This window comes from Phyllostomus discolor, chromosome X (assembly GCF_004126475.2).
Source record: "Phyllostomus discolor isolate MPI-MPIP mPhyDis1 chromosome X, mPhyDis1.pri.v3, whole genome shotgun sequence".
Classification (NCBI taxonomy): domain Eukaryota; kingdom Metazoa; phylum Chordata; class Mammalia; order Chiroptera; family Phyllostomidae; genus Phyllostomus; species Phyllostomus discolor.
Window position 1 is genome coordinate 94,101,320 of NC_050198.1, and position 21,394 is coordinate 94,122,713.

Genomic DNA, 21,394 nt, shown 5'->3' on the forward strand with positions numbered 1-21,394 from the left:
ATACTGCAACAACAATTAAAATAAAAATATATATATATATATATAAAGTAAGGAAACAAATTTAGATCAATTATGCAAGGTTACAGAACTAGTAATTGATGGAGCGAAAACTTGAACCCAGGTTTTGAAATTCCAAATGTACATTGCCACCCTAAACTGTATAGTCAATACAGTTTTGCCAGAAATGATTCTGCAACCCCTTCCATCCTAAAATTACTTTAATGTTTCATGCTCATTTTAACCTAACAGGATATTAATGTTTTACCTACCTCTAACCATCATGTATATATGATTTTAAGTTCTTCTTAGATATTTCTTTTATCAACAATCATCATATTTATTCTTTTAAATGACTCTATAAAAACTCTTGAAGTTGCTTCAATGGCATAATATGCCATTATTTACACAGCCATTTCCATGTTAGGTTACTTCTAGTTTTGAACTTATGATTAATGCTGCTATAAACACTGTGGTACCTAAGGGGTTTTTTTTCCCTCTTTGAATTATTTTGTTAGGATGAACTCCCAGAAATAGGATTTTGGGTTAGAGGGCATTGAAATTTTTACAACACATCAGGCAATGTCAGATTGCCTTCCAAAAGTGGGGGACCAATGTACTCAATCACTTTAGAGGATGTTGAAGCAGTGCTCTTGGGTAGTGTTTTTACTGCCTTTCAGAATAGGTGATTGGTGTTTTCTGATGATGGCTTCTTCACAAGTGATTTTCTTTCTCTATCACAGATGACTCCAGGAGAGATTAAATTCTCTGTTCATGTGGAGTCTGTCCTAAATCGTGTACCTCAGCCAGAATACCGGCAACTCCTGGTTGAAGCCATCCTTGTCCTCACCATGATGGCAGATATTGAAATTCAAAGTATCGGGAGCATCATTGCTGTGGAAAAAATAGTTCATATTGCCAATGACTTGTTCCTTCAAGAACAGGTAGGCAAACCTGTTGTTTCTTCAAAGGGGAATGTCTGGCACTCACCTGACTACATTCAGAGCTGTTCATGAAGTCAAGGTCACTTTCTTGTGCCTTCTTCCTCATAGCTCTTTTCTGGGCCTCTGGTGTAGTGGCTCAGAGCTGATTGCAAAGGAAGTAGGCTATGAGGTGACCTGCCTTTCACCATGGGTTTTGTGGCTGGGTTAGATCGTAAAGCTGCCTGGAACTCAGGAAGCTTTTATGCTTTTCCTCATATTTCAAACTTCTTATCATACTACTTTCAGTTGTGATAAGGACTTAATAAGAGACTAATAATGGATGTCATATCCTTCCTGACCATTAAGGAGATTTCATTTTAGTTTTGGTTTCGTTTTGCTTTTGCTGTTTACCTATAGGAAAATATTAAAGTGAACCTTCTTTAATTCTACATTTGTCTTACTTTCTTAATAAATTTTCTTCCAGGAAATTAACCATATATTTTAAAATGTAAACTATTTATTGAAAGCTTTGCACATGTGTTCTAGATTAGGAGTAGTAACACATAAGGTGAAGGACATGCACTGTTGTCAATAGGAAAATCTCCAAAATGTGCAATAGGTGTTTCATTCTATTAGGCGCTGTGGGAGAATGCAGAAGAAATGAAAAGTATCCAAGATTTGCTAGGACAGTCCTAATTTTAAATATTCTGGATTGAAGTTAGTTTATGTATCAGAAAATGTAATGATTCCTTTTAAACATAGACTCTAGTTTGGAAAGCTTATGGTCTATTCAAATTAAGTCAACTTAGAAAGAAACAATGATCACATGTAAGATATATAAAATAATACAGAAATGAAATCAGTAGGATTAGATTCAGACCAAAGTCCTTCTAGGGTGATTTGTAAGTATTAACATTTGAATTTTAATAGGCACAATTCATTTAATTAACAATTTATCTTTAAAAAGTTCTAAGCAATTAATACTTTAAACAGAATTCCATATGTTTTTTTGGATCTAGTGAAATATGCATGTATACAATCTCATATTCACTGCTTGGTGTATAACCTGGATCCTTTCTTGGCTAAGCAGCCTAAGATCCAACTAGTTGGTGATGGGAAGGAGGCTCTGAGCTACCCTAATCAGGACTTGAATTAGTAGGATTAGTAATTTTTCCTTTCCTCTGTGTCCTCCCACCCTTAAAAACCAAACAGAAAGCCCTCGGCGCAGATGATACCATGTTGGCAAAGGATCCTGCATCTGGCATCTGTACTCTTCTGTATGACAGTGCACCCAGTGGCAGGTTTGGCACCATGACCTACCTCTCCAAGGCAGCCGCCACCTACGTGCAGGAGTTCCTGCCCCACAGCATCTGTGCCATGCAATGAGGCCTTTGGGCCCTGGCTACTAGGAGCCTTTTGACAGCTGGTTCCTGCCTCGGTTGATTGTGCATGGAACTGAAATGAGAAGGCCTGATCACTCCCACCCTGCCCCCTTCCAACTTGTCACTCCCAAGAAGAGAGAACTTCTCTGAGAAACTAACTGCCTTAGAAGAAGTGAACCCTTGCTCACTCAGGCTCTTCATTGTGGGCCTTCATTCTTTCATGTTTCACTAAAGTTTGCATGTGTTTTTATTGCCTAGACCTGTGACACATTCAGTTTTCTAACTCCTATTTATGGAGCAGGTATTAATATTAACTTATTCTTCAAGTTTGGGTTTTCTTATGTGTGGTTTCCTTATGTGAATGAGTGGTGGGTGCTTTGGGTGCTTCAAGTGAGTAAAACCCTAAAATGTTGAACTTTATGCTTCTATGAATTGCAAATATCTATCCTAAGTGCCTTTTCTTGGAAAAAGAGAGTAGCGGATTATACTTTCCTTCTTTACTCACATGTTGCCTCGCACTGAGTGAAAAGCTTTCTATGTAGAATTATTGTTTCTGCTTTTGCCTTTTCTGTATCTGCACACATAATTTCTACTCAACCTCTGGTGAAATATAAAAAAAAATGCAAGTCCAGTGTGTATAGTTCAGGAATTGTGTATTAACATTTAAAATCACATTTTATGAAGATCTCTGGGACTCAGAGATGGATTTGTAGCAGAATAACCCAGAGAAATGAAGCCAGGAACACAATTGCAGAGATAAAGGGGGCAGAAGAGAAGATGCCTGCGTAGTGTATTATCCCTAGGGAGCCATAAAGAGAATCAGAGGTGCCCTGAAGAAAGCCTTGTGCACCTAATCCTGGCCTCTAAAGGGTGGGCTGGCACAAAACAGAGGCTAATTGAAGCCTCTGTCTTTGGCAAACAAGAATCCAGCACTCCAGTCTATGGATGGTTTCCTGAGCACTCCACAGGAGGCTACAGTGTTCTTAGGAGGCTCCTGGTGTTCATTCACCTGATCTCCGTCTCACCCCACCCACTTGCTTTCTACAGCATCCACCCCACCCCCATTTCCCTGCCCTCCCATCTATTCTTAAACTTTTTCACTTACATTCTCACCTCCTGATTCTAGTGTTGGTGTATATCTTGCTATCTGTGAGCATATATTTGTTTCTTGTACACACCTGCATTTGTGTGTGTCTAAGCATACATGGGAAGTTTTCTGAATATAAGTACCTTTATGTGCCTGTACATCTGTATCTACATTTGACAGACTAAGTAAGTATGTAAATATGAATGTTGCTTGTTGTGGGGGGTTCGAGAGTGACTATGGCCTCAGACTGACACAGGAAATGTAGTGGAAGAAATTGTGAAGTCCTCTTCCCAGGTCCTGTATTTAGGTAGCCTTATTTGAAGATTGTTTCTTCTAACTTTCTGTGTTAGTTGGGGCTGCTATAACAAAAACCATAGGTGGGTTAAACAACAAACATTTATTTCCCACAGTTCTGGAGACTGAGAGGTCCAAAGTCAAGGTACCAGCAGGTTCAGTGTCTAGTGAGGGTGTGCTTCCTGGTTTGCAGATAACTGCCTTCTTGCTGTGTCTTCACATAGTGCCAATACAGAGCTGTGGTCTCCTTCTCTTCTTATAGGGATATTGATCCTGTCATGGAGACTCCACACTCATGACTTCATCTAATCCTCATTAGCTCTGAAAAAGGCCCCACCTTCAACTACCAGGACATTAGGGCTTAAAGGTTCCACATAAGAATTTTGGAGGGACACATTTAGCCCGTAGCACTTTACATGGAAATGCTCTACTAATTTTTCTGTTTGCACTCAGAAAACTTCCTACTCCAATCCCTTCTTTTCCTTCAGATTTTTTCAGGTGTTTCTCCAAGAATGGGGATGGAGATGGGGGACTCTAATTCCTAGAACCAGTGACAATGTTATGAGTACACATGAATAAGAGAGCAGAGTAGAGGGATAGAAAATGGATAGGAGCAAAGAGAGATTGGCCCATCTTTTCAGTATCTCCCTTAGAGCAAATGGAAACACAAAGTAAGTAGCTTCCTGCTTACATGAATTTCCAGTCACTTAAAAGGTAATTTACAACCTGTCCTGAAAATGTGTTTTGTTTTCACTAGCTGCAAGTATACTCCACCAGGGGGAGTAAGTGCATCTGCTGGTGAAAATCACCACTCCCTCGCACACTCATCTGCCTGATCTGACACCCACAGCTGCATTTCTCTGGGTTTACTCAGCTGTCTAGTGAGCACTCTGCTGCCCTCTATCACTGTGCTTCACTTTTAAATCAACTCTTTAGAAAACTCGATTTGTATTTTACTCATTTTAAACATGTGAGACTAAAAGACATGTTGGGTTTTAAAAAGCACTTGTTTTCAAAATAGAATAAAAATAGAATTTCCAATTAAATCATGTCTGGTGCCAATGTGTAAAGCGTAATATGTATTTTTTGTGATTGGGGTTTATTTCATGGTTCTTATTTTATGTACTCTAGTTATACAGAACATTCAAAGCGCATTAATTGGGTCAAAGGAGAATAATATAAATATATATAAAAGCATGTATTATATATTATATAACATTATATATGTAAAGAAATGCAGTTTTACCATTTGATAAATATATTGGGTTTATTGATGTCTTTAGGAAACCTGTTCTGATTAATGAATAAGACTGATTTTTACTCAGCATTAACAGTTGTGTGCAAATGGTGCTTCTGCTCTACTGGAAGGTACTAAGGACAATTTGTTCTCTTAAGTATTATAAATATTCGGCAGAATCTTGTTTATACTATGCATTAGCATTTTGTGTAACAAAAGAGGGTTTACCCAGCAAGGATGAACAAGTTGCTACAGTCCCATCCTGTTTAATTAGGTTTCACTACAGTACATTGTGGAATTTTTATGCAGCTGGTGTGGTAAAAATTGTTTTTAGCCACAGCTCACAAAATCTTTACCATCCTTTTTTTTTTAAGATTTGTTTATTTTCAGAGAGAGGGGAAGGGAGGGAGAAAGAGAGGAAGAGAAACACTAATGTGTGGTTGCCTCACAAGGGCTCCCTACTGGGGACCTGGCCTGTAACAAGCGTTTGCCCTGACTGGAAATACAACTGGTGACCCTTTGGTTCACAGCTTGCATTCAATCCACTGAGCTATACCAGCCAGGGGCTTTACCATCCTTTTTCACTTACCAAGACCTAGTACCTGTACTAATGCAGTGGAGATGCAGTGTTTTCCACATTTAGTCTTCATTTCTTATTAAACTTGAGTAAACTTAGGGCTTGGTTTTCCCAGGACAGTCCTTATTTATGCCTGTTGTCCAGACATAATTATTAACAGTACTCTCTGTCACTCTCAAAAGTGCCCCAGTTTAGATTATATGGTCACCCTATATTTAGCAAAAGTCTGATTTCTTTCAAGGTGTTAGGCCTAAAAGCCAGGGACCTATTCGCAAACCACTGGCAATACTCATGCAGTCGTGGTATTGGGATGAAGACAACAACAGGGGGAGACTTTCCCCCAAAGTATGGACTATTTGGCATAACACCAGACATTGTTATATGGGCACCGAGCAAGGACTGAGGCACTGATCCTTTAAGCAAATTTTTCCAGATCAAACAGGTAGTACGTGGTAGAGCTTACTAGCTCAAGCACTCTGACTCTATAGAGTTCACAAAAGACACTAGAAAGTGGTGTGACAACAGGGGTCAGTCTGTTAAGTACAATTAAGGAAGATTGGGGAATGCACAAAAGAATGTGGACAAATGGGTGGGTGCCTTTTTATTGCATTCCTTTCCCATCTGCCTGCACGCAAGTAAAGGCAAGTGAGGTCACCAAAAGTGGCAAGCCGGACCTGACGTTGCTGGTTCAAAAACTACCTTTAGTAGCAATGGTTGAGTCAAGTCAGTCAAGGAATTTGCTCAGTGTCGCCACACAGGGACATTTTGGAGCCATGGTTTATGCTACTTCCCTGACCCCAAGTCCTTTGACTGCAAATCCAGTGCTTTGGGAAGGATTTTCTTCCCAACTTAAGGACCACATGGGTATTAAGCATGTGGAAAATTGAAGCTAGGGACTCGTGGCATGGTTTGTACTCTGTCTTAATCATAAACAAGGGTCCAGCCTCCCTGTGAGATTTGCTACAGTAATACTGTTGCCAATTTCAGAGCCTCCTGCACCGATATAGTTTTCACCGTAATTGAATCATCTTGCTACATTGTATACCAATTGAGAGTTTCCAGTTTAAAAGCAAAGTTCCAATGTTGAATTGTCAGCTACCTGTTTGATTCCTAGATCTGAAAGAACACATAAAACAATCTTGTTTCATGTCATCTGATTAGAGTCCAGATTTTAGGGTGTTGCTTGGCCAAACTGTAAGGTCCAGGACAAGTCCCATTTTCTCCTTCTATTGCCCACCTGTCATAATCTTGCCTTTCAGTCAGCTCATATAGCTCCAGAGACTCCTTCCCCTCTGGGTATATGTGCATTTCTCCCTTATCTTAAAAAAAAAACCACATTCCTGGGCTGTGACATGCCCCCAGGCTGATACACTAACTCTTTCCTTCTACATTCACATTTCTTCAAAGAGGAAACTACACTTCACAGGGTTGGCCTCACTCCTGAACCCCTAATCTGGCTTCCTCCTTTACCTCTCATTTTCTTCATAGAGCACCAGTGAGCTCCTAATGGCACAAGGATTCTTTGACTCTCACAATGCATGACATTCTTACTACCTCTCCCATGTAACCTCTCATCCCTCGATTTCTATGAAACTGTACTATACTTGTTCTCTCCAAACTATTCCTTTTTGGTCTCCTTTCTGGCATCTCTTTCTCCTGCAAAGCCCCACAAACAGGCATTCCTCCAAATTATACTCTTCCTACCTCAAAGATTCTCACCATAGTGTGGGGTAGGTTTTAAAAAGTGACATCTGGTTGGGTTTTTTTTTCTTTTCTTTCTTTTTTTTTTCTTTTTTAGCTCGCTCTGGCAGCTGCTAAAATGAATGGATTGTAGGTCAGCAGAAGTGGAAAAGAAACTAGCTAGATCTTGTGGGAAGTCCAGGTGAGCAGTTACAGTGCCAGGACTGGGGTAGCAGCAGAGTGCAGGTAGAGAGAACTGGATGTACGGTATTTAAGACATATCTTGGAGGTGGAACCAATGGAAATTGTTGGTAGATTAGATTTGAGAGTGAGGGGGGAAAAGAGGGAATACACATAACTCCCAGGTTTGTGGCTTAGGCAACTCGATAGTTGTTGGGCTCATTCTTGAGCTATGAAAGATGGGGAAGGGGTGGGAAAGACTTGGATGGGGAGATCGGAAATTTCATTTGAAAATATTAAGTTAGATGTGACTATTAGACATTCTGGTGGAGGAAGCCATATTCCCTTGGCTTTCTCAGCTACTCATGACTTGAGCTGTCTCTTTCTTATGTAGGGAAAAAATAGGCAGGTTAAGCACCTGTTTAAACCACTGATTTATAAAACTCAACAGTTCAACCATTTTTTAAAAATCAAACTCATTCAGCTCTGTGTGAGTTCTTCCTCCTTGTTTTCCTCTTTTCTTAAAATTTACTTATTTATTTTTTAGAGAGGGAAGGGAGGGAGAGAGGGAAACCTCAATGTGTGTTTGCCTCTCACATGCCCCTTACTGGGGACCTGACCCACAACCCAGTCATGTGCCCTGACTGGGAATCAAACCAGTAACTTTGTTTTGCAGGCTGGCACTCAACCCTCTGAGCCACACAAGCCAGGGCTGTTTTCCTCTTATATTGATACTACTAGCCTTCTCCTAAACTAGACTTTTAAGAGTTTCCAGTGATTCTCTTCCATCTCCTTCTTTCTCACCAATATCCAAATAGTAAGGAAGTCCTATTGAATCTACCATGTGCAGTGGTTCTTCCTCTCTGTTCCCATTGCCCCTACCCTAGTTGAAATCATCATTACTTCTCCTCTGGACCATTTTGGCACTCTCCCTGCCTCTAGTCTTTCAATAGCTCATCTTTCCTGCACACCACAGCTGTAGAATTTTTTTTAAAGATTCCTGTTTAAATGTCTCCTCATTTCCCACAGCCTGTTATCTTTAGCCTGCCATTCAAAACCCTTCATGACCCAGCCCTTTCATCTAAACTAGACTAGAAATATTCTCCTTTTTATTTTTGCATATGCCGTTGATTCCAGTCTGCATGTCCTCCCCTAGCTCCCATCTTCACCGAGTAAAACCCTGTCCATCTGCTAAGACCCCCTCAAATACAACTCAGTAAGAATCCCATTTGTTATTTAAGTACCAGTAATGAAGTACTTGGTGCTTATGTATTAAGTAATTTAAGCACCCTGCATTCATTATCTGACCCTGTGTTGTATATGGATTTTGTGTATTTGTCTCATCTCTATGAGAATGCAAATTCCCTGATAGTCTGAGGAAGTGAGGGGTCGCTGTCTTCCACCGGCACCCCCAAAATGGTCTCCAGGCACTGGGTTGCAACCTCCAAGCTCTCCTGGGTATCAGATGAGAGCCACCCATGCTGCAGCTGATCAGGCAGGAAGCAGCTGATGGCACAGGCCAGGCACTCCTCTTATCCATCTTGAGACGGGAAGAGGTGATGTCCTGGGGTTTTTCAGGATCTGCAAAGACTCTCAGGTGGCCAAACCCCGACCCCGCAAGGTAGGCTGCTTTAAATTTTCATTCATTCTTTCGTTCGTTCGTTCACTTTTGAGAGAGAGAAACGTCGATTTGTTGTACCATTTTTAAAAGATTTTATTTATTTATTTTTTAGAGAGGGAAGTGAGGGAGGGAGGGAGAGAGAGAGAAACATCAATGTGTGGTTGCTGGGGGTCATGGCCTGCAACCCAGGCATGTGCCCTGGCTGGGAATAGAACCTGCGATGCTTTGGTTCGTAGCCCGCACTCAATCCACAGAGCTACACCAGCCAGGGCTTGTTGTACCATTTTTAAAAAAAAAGACTTTATTTATTTATTTTTAGACAGAGAGGAAGGGAGGGAGGAAGAGAGGGAGAGAAACATCAGTGCGTGGTTGCCTGTCACGCATCCCCCAGTGGGGACCCAGCTTGACCCAGGCATGTGTCCTGACCTGGAATCCAACTGGCTACCCTTTTGGTTGACAGGCCAGCACTCAATCCACTGAGCCACACCAGCCAGGGCTGTTGTTCCACTTTTTTGTGCATCCATTGGTTGATTCTTGTATATGCCCAGATCAATGCTCTAACCAAGTAAGCTACCGGCCAGGACAACAAGGTAGACTTTGAAGAAGGTAAAGATATTGGGTTGTCTTAGGGGTGTTAGTATGTCAGTTCAGGTTCATGTGAGAGTTGGGTGCTTCAGCATTGGACAACTTGTATCAGTACATAGGGACTCCTAGGGACTTGGAAATACTGCTAGTAACTCTAAAACTGCTTCAGAATGTTCTCTAATGTGAACCCTCACATGAAACCTAAAATATTCCCCTAGGCTTTCAACAGGTGCAAAAGCAAAGGGAGGAGAGATAATCTGCAGTCTCCAAACATCACTGAAAGTATCTGCTTACACTTTTAGTACACACGAATTTTCAAGGAGTAATTTGACATCATTGTTTCATTGGAATCTACCAAGCAATTTCCAGAGTACCAGCCAGCCTCTTGGGAAAGTGCTATTAGCTTTGCCAGGATAAATTATTGAGATTGTTAACTCTTACATGAACATGGATAGGTGATGAAAAGCAATGAGGAACAGAGGCACAGAATGTACTGTGTAAACTTTTCAAACCTTTTGTAATAGTATTTTATCCTCCACCCAAAAAAGTCAGATATAGCTGGGTGATGCTCTTGGTGGCCACGTTGTGTCTATCTTTAACTATTTATGTGAGTGTATTTTCAGACTGAAACAATTCATAAGGAGTTGAGGCTTTTATTTTCTTTTTAGCGCTAAAACTCAAATTCACAGCTATTTTAGTAAGTAGCCCGTGTTCTTCCGCTACAAACCACTTGAAACTACATCTCCCAGCATGCTCTGAAGCTGGTCTGACCTCATCTCAAATGGCCCCGTAGGGCAACAAGGATGGTTAGTTTTGACAGTGCTTCCATGTGCCATAAAACATCAATCCTAATTGACAGTTATCAGGGATTTAATGTGTTCAGACCTCCCGTTTTTGGGCTGTGGTCACTAAATGAAGGGGTTGTGGACTGGGAAGACCTATGCATTCCTTCAATTGGTTGGGGATCGAGAATAGTGACTCTGGCGATCTCGAGAACAGGAGGGAATGTTGACCAGGGAGCACCGCTGCGGCCGGTTAGAGGAGCAGGAACCGGAGCCCGGGGTTAGTAGTAAAAAAGCCGCATCCGGACGTTGGCTTCGGAACGGCTGGAAGTCGAAGATGAAGGAGCCTGAGGAACCTGCGGACGGTGGGCATTCGCTGCCCCCGGTTTACATCTACAGTCCCGAGTATGTCAGTATGTGTGATTCCCTGGCCAAAATCCCCAAACGGGTAAGAGAGGTTGGCATGAAAGACCATGGGCTTTTGCGGTGGGGGTGGGGATGGGGTGGGTGGACAAGAGAGCGTTAGGAAGCGAAGAAGATACTGGATTGGGGGAAATCTTCAGCGGTAATTTGGGCAGGTGTACGGGGTGATGGAGGAAGTGTTCCCTTAACAGTTTTTCAGAGCTCCTCGTTTATCAGCGGGGCGCCAAACGGACGCAGGTGGGGGCGGACTTGGAGAGGAGGGTAGGGCACTAACGGAAGGCGTCTCTAATGCATGGGATCACTGAAGTCGAGAAGCCGCGGGAGAAAAGTGGTCCCTATCCTCCCTCAGGCCGGGCAGCTTTCACTCTAAAGATTTAGATACTTTATCTGTATTGTCTAAAGTGCCTTGTTACTGTTAAACTTCGTTGTACTGTTAAGAACAACGAAGGGAGTGGGGCTAAAAGTTCGTTCCTTTGTTTAGGATGATGAAGTCAATGCAATTTCTCTGAATTAAACATTAAGAGACCATTTTCTGCTTTTTTTCCCCCCGCTGATGTTTTTAGGCCAGTATGGTACATTCTTTAATTGAAGCATATGCGCTGCATAAGCAAATGAGGTAAGTTATCTTTCAGGAACAAAGCCCCAAACCCAGGTGTTCCTAGCCTTAATATCCTGCTTCACCGTGGGACTAATTAGGGAGTGGTCCTTCTTGGAAAGCTTTTTGTAGTTCACAAGGTTTGTAATTTGCCTGTAACCTAATGAAAGCTCTTGAAGAATTAAGAAAACCTGAAGAGAGTACACGAAGCACTTAAGAGCCCTTTGAAATTAGGACTTTACTGCTGACAGGGAAAGTATCCTAGGGATACGTGCTTTGTGGAGATTTTGAGATCAGTACATTTGGGTACAAAAAAAAAAGGTGTTCAGCTAGGAGGTGTTCTGGTTTGAGTTTTTCCCCCATCGTAAGCCAGATCTGATGATGTGGGTTCAACTTAAGACTTTTAGACACCCCATCACCACCACCAAACTTTAATGAGGGAGCCTAGAAACAAGTCAGAAACAAAGAAAACTCCTGTGGCCAGGCACAGAGCTAAGTACTTCTTTTTTAAAAAAATGAACTTGCTGTTTGCCATTTTAAGACTCAACTGTAACCCTGACACTTGTGGGTTTATTTATGACATTTTCCGGCCAAATATGTGTCTGTTTACAACTGCTACTGTGGTATGCTTCATTTTTCTCCCACAGGTACCATAATAGGCTTTCCAATTTTATCTTTATTATTAATAATCATGTATTGAGTACCTTCTTTAGGGATGTTTCTCAGCCATGTTTTAGCTCATTTATTTGATAAACATAAAAACTACATGCCTTCCATTACATTCATTTAACATTTCAAAAAGTGACTTTAAGACAAACAAGAAAGCAAAACAAAGCAAAACTAGCCCTGGCCACATAGCTCAGTTGGTTAGAGCCAAGGTTGTGCTTTGATCCCCGTTCAGGGGCACATACAAGAATCAACCAATGAATGTGTAAATAGGTGGAACAACAAATTGATGTTTCTCGCTCTCTCTCAAAATATCAATAAAATTTGTTTAAAAACTTGTCAAATTTCCTTGCTTGTTCAGTAGGGAGGCTTTCAGTAAGTATTTGTTAAATAAGAAAGAGGGTTACAAGAACAGGGACCTATTAGGACTGGGAAATATGTTTCAAGAAGCAAAAAACTTTTTTTAATGGGCAGATTTGTCACCTTTGATGATGTAAGCATGTTTTCTTGAAGGAGCAAGAATCAAGTCCTCTGATCTTGGCTATACATATTTAAATTTTGAGGCTGAGCCTCTCAAGCTGGCCTCTTTGTTGCTGGTAGTATCCTGAAAAGTCATGCTAATTGAGGAGAAACTCTTGGCCCTGTTTCCAATTAGCAAACAAAATAACACTACTGCCTCCGGGGCAGGGGTAGGGTGAGGCACTTAGGTCATTGCTTTTCTAACTCAAATATGCATATGAATTACCTTGTTTAAAACACATTTTGATTCAATAGCTCTGAAGTTTTCCCTTTCTAACAGGCTCTCAGGTGATGCCGCTGTCAGCCCGCAGACCACCTTTTGATTGGCTAGAGCAGTGGGGGAGTTAGGAAGAGGAAGTGGGGAATGAATAGGCAGGTAGAAGTTAGAGGTGGTAATCTCTGTTCTTATCTTAGTACCCTATATTCTCAAGTCACTCCTGTTTGTCACTTCTTGTGAAAAGCCCAGCTCCAACTCTTTGCCCTTCCTCTCAGAGGCAGATGTGAGGGACCAAACAGAAACTTTGATGTTTTGGGTTGCCTTTTTTATCCTTTAAAGATTTTATGTATTTTTTTTAGAGACGGGGGAAGGGAGGAAGAAAGAAAGAAAGGGGAACATCGATGTGTGAGAGAAACTGCGATTGGCTGCCTCTTATGCACCCCTAACTGGGGACCTGGCCCACAACTCATGCACGTGCCCTGACTGAGCATGGAACCACAGACCTTTTGGTTTGCAGGCCAGCGCTCAATCCACTGAACCACACCAGCCAGGGCTGTCCTTTAATATTAACAATGATAATTATCCACAAAGCATTTTTATATGTTCTCATTTAATCTTCACATAAGTTCCATAAGATGTCCCCACTTTACAGATGAGGAGACTAAATAACAGGAGAGTCTTCTTACCTGAGGTTATAGAGCTGGTAAGTACAGAGTTAGGACAGGAATATAGTTCTCTGACTCCAAACTCAAAGTTCACAACAATGCAGCTGCCTGTGGAAGTACAAATATAGTTGAAAGGATTATATGGCGCAATTAGGAAGTGATTCATATCAAAATATCTCAGCCTACTGGTTTGTCATGAAAGTTGTAACTCACAGAGTAATACTGTTTGTCCAATACCTGCTTATTTAACTTAAACATACTGTCTTTTACTACCTATAAACTCAAGGGGAAAATCTATCCCCTCACCCCCATTAATGGAACTGTTACATAGATGTGAAGAACTGAAGAATATATAGTGCAATGGAAGAACAGAACATGTTTATTACTTCAGCCACTGGAACCAGAAGCTAGGAGTTGTATTTTCTGCTGGAATTACCGGTTCCTGTGTCTAGCTTCTGACATACTCTGGGTCTGAGTCACGCATTTCTCTTTGTTCTCTGTTATTAGAATAGTTAAGCCCAAAGTGGCCTCCATGGAGGAGATGGCCACCTTCCACACGGATGCCTATCTGCAACATCTCCAGGTGGTCAGCCAAGAAGGAGATGATGATCATCCAGACTCCATAGAATATGGGCTAGGTAAAGTCATTACTGACCAATGGTGGGGGGATACACACCTCCGTCTATAGGTCATAACCACTTTATCTTTTATAACTTGCATAGTTGTCTTTAATACTTTTTAATTAAGAACTACTGGATTTTTTGGACCATAAGACACACTTAGGTTCTACAGGATGAAAATTGGGAAAAAAAATTTGAAGCAAAACATGCGGTAAAATATTTAATAACATAAATAACATAATATTTCACCAGTGCAAATGTAAACAGAAGTCAGCAGCAACATTAACAACCGTTATTCCTTCCAAATTGGGGGGTGGAAAAAAAAAGTGTGTCTTATAGCCCAGAAATGCGGTAATGTGTTAACTACAATCTTAATCTCTCAGTTTAGCCACATACATCTCACTTAATAAGTACTTAAATCATACGAATTGAACAGAAATGAATGATGGATTAGATGGAGGAAAATCTTTCAGTTGCTTGGGACCAATAGCAATGCCCGGATCGGGCCTGGCTATATGTTTGCTGGTTTAACTGTCCTGTTACCTTATAGTTTAACTTGAGTAGAGATGTACACATATGTTCTGGATAGGTTTTCTACTTTATCTTTCATTAAACAGCTGCATTTAAAAAATTGGAAGTGGCCAACAGGATAATTAGAGAAACATCATGATTTAGAAGAACTGGACTGGGAATGGGGCAAGAAACCTGTGTCCCAGGCCTGGCTCTGTGCCACCACAGATAAGACATACCAGCTCTCAGACCTCAGTTTTTCCATTTGTAGGATGTGAGTAGTTAATCTGGAAGGTTTAGTTTTTCTAGCTCAATACTTTAAAGAATGTTTTCCCCGACACTGGAGATGTTTATCTCTTGTTTGGAGCTGATTTTAGCATAGGGGCTTTTTGGCAGGATATGTTGTCATATTTTTAACCTATTCCTCCTAATAGGGTTCTGGACCCAATTACCCCCATACCACCAAGCACTGCTCATGACACCAGCTGGGTGTCCTATAATGCAACTCAATTCTGACACTATCTACCTGGAGATGGCATCAGATTCCATAGATGAAGGGCTCAGTCCCTCAAGACTGCTGTGTACTTCAGATGCCAGTGACAGGCCCAGGTTGTTACCTTGTGCTTCTGAGCCCCTCCTTGATTTGATTAACTTGCTAGAATGGCTCACAGAACTCAGGGAACCCATTTACTCTCTAGATTACCCATTAATTATGCAGCTGACCCTTAAACAACACAGGTTTAAACTGCACAGGTCCACTTCTATGTGGATGTTTTTTTCTCTTCCTTATGATTTTCTTAATAAGCTTTTCTCTAGCTTATTTTATTGTAAGAAGACTATATATATATTATATATATATATATTATATATATATATATATATACACACAAAGTGTGCATTAATTGACTATGTTATTGACAAAGCTTCTGGTCAACAGTAGTCTATTGGTAGTTTAGTTTGGGGGGAGTCAGAAGTTAATATATGAAGATTCGACTGCACAGGATGGTTGGCCCCCCAAAACCCCTGTGTTGTTCAAGCGTCAACTGTAAAAGGAACAGCCAGGTGGAATAGATGCACAGAGAAAGGTATGGGGAAAGGATGCACACTTTCGTGATCTCTCCAAGCTCATCACTCTCCCCAGACCTCCATGTGTTCACCAACCTGGAAGCTTTCTGAACCCTGTCCTATAGAGTTTTTATGGAGACTTTATTACATAGGCATGGTTGATTAAATCATTGACCAGTTGGTGACTGAACTAAATCTCCAGCTCCTCTTCTCTCACTAAAGGTGAGACTAAAAGTTCCAACTCTCTAAAAACACTGTTCCACTGGTCCTTTTAGGTGTGGTCCTCCTGTCATCTCCTTAACTTAACAAAGACACCTTTATGCTCTCTTCGCCTAGGAAATTCCAAGAGTTTTAGGAGCTCTATGCCAGAAATGGGTGCAAAGACCAAATAGGTACTTATTTAAATCACAATATCACGCTTCCTATCTCTCCAACCCATCTTTTAACAAGTTCTTTTGATGTTTGCCCAAAGGTTATGACTGCCCAGCCACCGAAGGGATATTTGACTATGCAGCAGCTGTGGGAGGGGCTACAATCACAGCTGCCCAATGCCTGATTGATGGAATGTGCAAAGTAGCAATTAACTGGTCCGGAGGGTGGCACCATGCAAAAAAGTAAGAAAATGACCTTTCTGCTTTTGGTCTTTTTCCTTGAATCAGTTCCTCAGTTATGTAAACTCTTATGCTTACTGTATTGGCGTGTATTGAGAGACTTGTGTAAATATTAGCACTTTACTAGGCATTCTGAAAAGATGCAAATGAAACAGAAGATGACATAGTATAGTGGAAAGCTAACTATTGAAAGTCAGGACCCTGGGCTTTTTCTGCAACCTTTGATTACTGACTAGGGCAGATTAACCTCTTCAGGTCTCAGTTTCTTCATCAGGAAAATGGGCAGGGCAAAGGATATAATCTCAAAATTCCTTTCCATGGTTCTGGAAATCCCTGTCTTCCAGGGATTTATATTCCAGAAATATTAAAGAAAGTAGAATAATCAGGGAGCAACATCAGTTTGTTACCAACTGAATATACATATAAGCTGAAGAGATTTAGTAACAGGGAGAAATTAATCATGGGAGTCTTGGAAAAGGTGCATCTTAGAACTAGGCCCTGCAATGAGTGATAACCAGATTTTCAAATAGATGAACAATTAATGACAATCGATTTAGAACAAAAGGCGGAAGGATCAAAAAGGAGGCTTATGCTGCGAGAGTTAGGTGTCTCTTTAAGCACAAACAGTTTGTGCAACAGCCATTCTTAGGTGCTTCTTGGTGTTAAAGGAAAAGCAAGTGTTTTTCATGTTAATATATCAGACAGCTCTACTCTGTATCTGATAAGGACCGCTGGGCCTTATTCAGCACTTGGCATCTTGCTTGATATGTCTGTAGTACTTAATACATGTTGGAGAAGAGTTTTTAAGACTCTGAATTAGTGTCCTACTGTATCATTCACACACCAGTTGTTCATATTCTATGGCTCATGGCCTTGCTACTCTCCAGTGTCCTTCAGTCTGGAGAAAACAGCACTTTGTTTTTCTCAGAATAAAATGTTGCGCACAATTTCACCATATGCGGGTTAAGGTAATAACATGGAATTCTTTTCTTCAAATCGACAGATTTCATAACCAAGGAAGACCTTGAGAAAGTTTACTACTAAAACCTACTGAGGTGATGAAGGAAAGAGAACCAGTGTTTAGCAATAAGTCTTCCATGTCCTTAAAAACAAAGAGAAACAACCTGCCTTTTGTTAGCTTCCGCTCTATTAAAAAATTATTTCAGCAATTCCAAAGAGAGGAAAAAAAAAAAAGACCTCTCCTTTAAGCTACATTTACAGGGGAAAAGACCAATGTTCCCTGAAACAAAGACTTCTCTGCCTCTTGTGCTTAGTGCACTGAGAATAATAGTGTGGTTTCATGGACAATGCCTGGTCCTGGGAGTCAGATCTAGTTTGAATATGGCACTTGGAAGAGCTTATGTATTTACTTATTTTTAACATATTTTAATGCTTCTAATTTACGAGAATAACTTAATGCTACATCAGAAATTGATTCATGAATACTGAAGCTGGAAAACATAAGCAAAAAAGATCACCATTTTACTAGGACTACACAATATAGCACAGTAGTAGGCACCATGATTCTAGAACAAAAACAAGAATGCAAAAGTGGTATAATGAGGGGCTTCTGTATGTAAGCCTACTACGGCCTGGGTCAGTTTCCAGGGGAATACTCAGCTACCTGATACATCTTATCACTGTTTTGCTGCCAAAAGAAGTGCACTCTATATCTTAAGCCAATCATGGCTGCTTTTGGGCTGTGTATAGGTGTGGGCACACCCACACACCATTGTTGTAACTATTCTAGACAGCTTTCAGCTGACCGTACTACAAAAGAGACGTACCTGTGGTAAAAATAAGACTTACAGGGAGTTTCTTGGGATTGCCCCAATTCAGAGTGTTTTTTATATGTCTAGAACCTCTCTGCAGATGGACTACAGGTGTTTAGCCCACAAACTGACATCTAACTAGCATTTATCTATTCTAACCACAGTATTTCCCCATCCTGTGATACATGTATAGATTCATATGTGCCTTTTATTCATTTAGCATGTGTTAATTAAGAACATACTATATGTCATGTATATGTTTATCATCACTAGTAAGCAGAGGTATATAAATTGAAATGTGGTATATTTCAATTTATATAATAATAAATTTCACCTAATAATTTTGGGAGAAAAATCTTCAAAATATCCTAGCAGGATTATAGTGAAATTGACACATTCTTTTTGAAAACTCTAGAAATAAGAGTTAAAAGTGGGTAAAATGTTCCTACCTCTTGACCCAGTAATGTTATTCTTAGCAATCCGTTCTAATGAAATAAAACAATTCTGCCCTCAACAAATTCATATCACAGAGGCAAGACAGCAAATAATCAGATTTCAAAGCTAAAGAAGAATGATTTTCAAAGAAAATTTTGCAAAAGATTAATGAGGGACTAATGCTTTTATATATTAAACATATAAAACTAGAAAAATGAAAACACTGGTACCATGGGTATAAAGTGTGACAGGTGATATTATAGTAAATCCCTCAAAGAGACAGTTATATATGAGAATTCAATCTATTATAAAGCATGTGTTGCAAGTGAATGGGAGTGGAAAGGATTGTTCAGTAAATGATGTTGTGACAGCCTGTAGCATTTATACTCTCATCTCCTGTAATAAACTAAAATAAGTGGCAGCTGGATTGAAGAGTTAAATATAAAAAAGCAAGTTTTAAAAAACTAGGAGGAATGAATATTTATCAAGCCTCTGAAGGGGAATAGTTTTCTAAGCTTTAGGAAATAATGCCAAAAAAAAACTGCATAAAGAATAAGATCAACTATTTGACTTATATAAAATTTTTGAAACCAGCCCTGGCTGATGCAGCTTAGTGGTTGAGTTCCAGCATGCAAACCAAAGGGTCACAGGTTCTATTCCCAGTCAGGGCACATGCCTGGGCTATGGGCCAGGTCCCTAGTGGGGGGAACATGAGAGGCAACCACACATCGATATGTCTCTCCCTCTCTTTCTCCCTCCCTTCCCCTCTCTCTAAAAATAAATAAATAAAATCTTAATTTTTTTTAAACCAAAACAACTTAAAATTGTTGTGACCATTTTAAAAATAAAATCTAAACACATGTGGAAAAGGCATATTTGACACAAATATGGTGAAGTGTGATAAGTTTGTATTTTCTAAGGTATTCATATAGTATGACGTATAGGAAGAAATATGGGCAAAGAATATGAATAGACAATTTACAGAGGAGTTTAAGTACAACTGGTAAACATGGGACAGTGTTCATCACTACTAATCAAAGAAATGTAAATTAAAACAACCAGGTAGCCACTCTTTAAGCCTGTATTTAACAGAATTTTTAAAAAATGACACTCATTTTGGTAGTAATAGTGTGGTTTGGTTCAACCCTTAAGAAAGCAATTTGGAAGCCAGCATGTATTAATACCCTCTTATGTAGTAAAGCCTACTCCTGAGAATGTTTCCTAAGAAAATAATTAAAAGTATAGAAAAAAACTATTTGTATGAAGCTGTTTATCTGTGTTATTTATTTCAAAAAAGAAGTAACACGAATGTCTAGCAATAAGGAAATGGTGAATCCTCTCCATGGAATATTATGCTATGCTATTATTTTAAATGATGATTATGAAGACTGTATGGCATTTCAGCAAAATACTTATGTGCTAATGACAAAGCAGGTTTTAAAATTGTATGCAGCCCTGCCTGGTGTGGCTCAGTGGATTGAGTGCCAGCCTGGGAACCAAAGGGCCGCCAGTTCAATTCCCAGTCAGGGCACATAGTTGGTTGCCGGCCAGGTCTCCAGTAGGGGGCACACAAGAAGCAACCACACATTGATGTTTCTGTCCTCTTTCTCCTTTCCTTCCCCTCTCTAAAAAAAAAATAAAATAAATAAAATCTTTTTAAAAATAAAGAAAAATAAAGAAAATTGTATGAACACTGTGATTACAACTCTGTAAAACACATACCTGGGGGGAAAAAACTAGAGGAAATGATAATAATGGTATGTTAGGGTGGCAGAATTACTGATGACTTTTAAAAAAAATGTGTTTTTCTAGTTTTTAAATTTTCTGTGATGAGATTTTGTTACTTTTGCAGCTGAAATTTTACCAAAATAAAAAGAGGTAAAAAATAGTTACAGAAAATATAACAGATGGTTAAAGTGTTTATTCTAATTGCTTTTTGAGAACACAAATATGCAGATAAATGGGCAGAAGACATGAACAGACAATTCACAAGAGGAAATAAATAGTAAACAAACATGAACAAATACTTAGTATTACTAATAATTAAAGGAAGTGAAATTGAAACATCATATATACATGTATATATTTTCCTCCTACCAAATTTGAGCCAAAGGAAGATCTTTAACTTATAACATCTATTACTCTTGATAATCTATTCTAAGGAAATAAACCAACCAAACAGCACATCATAAGTACAGTGGGCCCTCTGCCCCTGTGGATGCCCAACCATAGAGTTGAACCTTGAACAACACAGGTTTGAACTGAAAAAAAAAATCATGTGTAAGTGGACTGGTGCAGTTCAAATCCATGTTGGAGGGTCAACTGTACAACAAAATGATGCCAGTGACTCTAGGAGGATACATGTATATGTGTATATATATATACAATCACACACATACATATACATGTATGGTTTTTCTATTCCCCCTACTTTTTCTATACATTCTCTAAATGTGATTATATTATTTTTTATCAATAAACTTTTTGTAATAAAGACTGCTTGGAACAAGTTGTGAAGTAACTACAACACAGACACAATATGGTCAGTGTGTGCTAGTTATGCACAAAGTAGTGGGTTGTACAGAAAAAGGAGAAGGAATCTGTCTTCCCATTGGTGGGGACAAACAATTCCAAGCAGAGGGAATAATAAAAGCATGGCAGGAGGAAATTATGGGGCATTTGAAGAACTACAAGTTCAAATGTGGCCTGAACATAAAAAAAATAGAGCAAAACAGATTATAAAGGTTTTGTAAATCATGCTGAAGGATGGATTTTTTTTCTCCTGAGGCTGGCAGGGGTTTACTGGAGAATTTCAGCATGCATGGTAGTGTGCTAATTGAATCAAAAGGAACTGAGACTAAAGGCAGAGAAGGCTATTGTAATTATTCATTTAACAAACATTTATTAAGCTCCTGCTGTATGCTAGGTGATATGGAAACACAGAGGTCTGT

General features: G+C 39.8%; 2 protein-coding genes across 5 annotated transcripts in view; both read left to right on the forward strand.

The window, feature by feature from the left end:
- Positions 1-4,729, forward strand: part of PHKA1 (phosphorylase kinase regulatory subunit alpha 1) — a 129,776-nt gene extending 125,047 nt beyond the window's left edge. For 2 of the 3 annotated variants that reach the window (XM_036016781.1, XM_036016780.1), the window contains exons 30-31: positions 741-941; positions 2,133-2,458. In XM_036016781.1, coding sequence (XP_035872674.1) covers positions 741-941; positions 2,133-2,306 — 375 coding nt within the window. In that variant the 3' untranslated portion in view covers positions 2,307-2,458. Of the gene's footprint in view, positions 1-740; positions 942-2,132 lie in introns of all 3 variants that reach the window. The other variant, XM_036016779.1, reaches the window with a different exon arrangement.
- Positions 4,730-10,348: 5,619 nt separating this feature from the next.
- Positions 10,349-21,394, forward strand: part of HDAC8 (histone deacetylase 8) — a 241,245-nt gene continuing 230,199 nt past the window's right edge. The window contains exons 1-5 of one of the 2 annotated variants that reach the window (XM_028523211.2): positions 10,349-10,793; positions 11,332-11,384; positions 13,938-14,068; positions 16,098-16,239; positions 17,240-18,974. In XM_028523211.2, coding sequence (XP_028379012.1) covers positions 10,569-10,793; positions 11,332-11,384; positions 13,938-14,068; positions 16,098-16,239; positions 17,240-17,264 — 576 coding nt within the window. In that variant the 5' untranslated portion in view covers positions 10,349-10,568 and the 3' untranslated portion in view covers positions 17,265-18,974. Of the gene's footprint in view, positions 10,794-11,331; positions 11,385-13,937; positions 14,069-16,097; positions 16,240-17,239; positions 18,975-21,394 lie in introns of those variants that run through there. The other variant, XM_028523210.2, reaches the window with a different exon arrangement.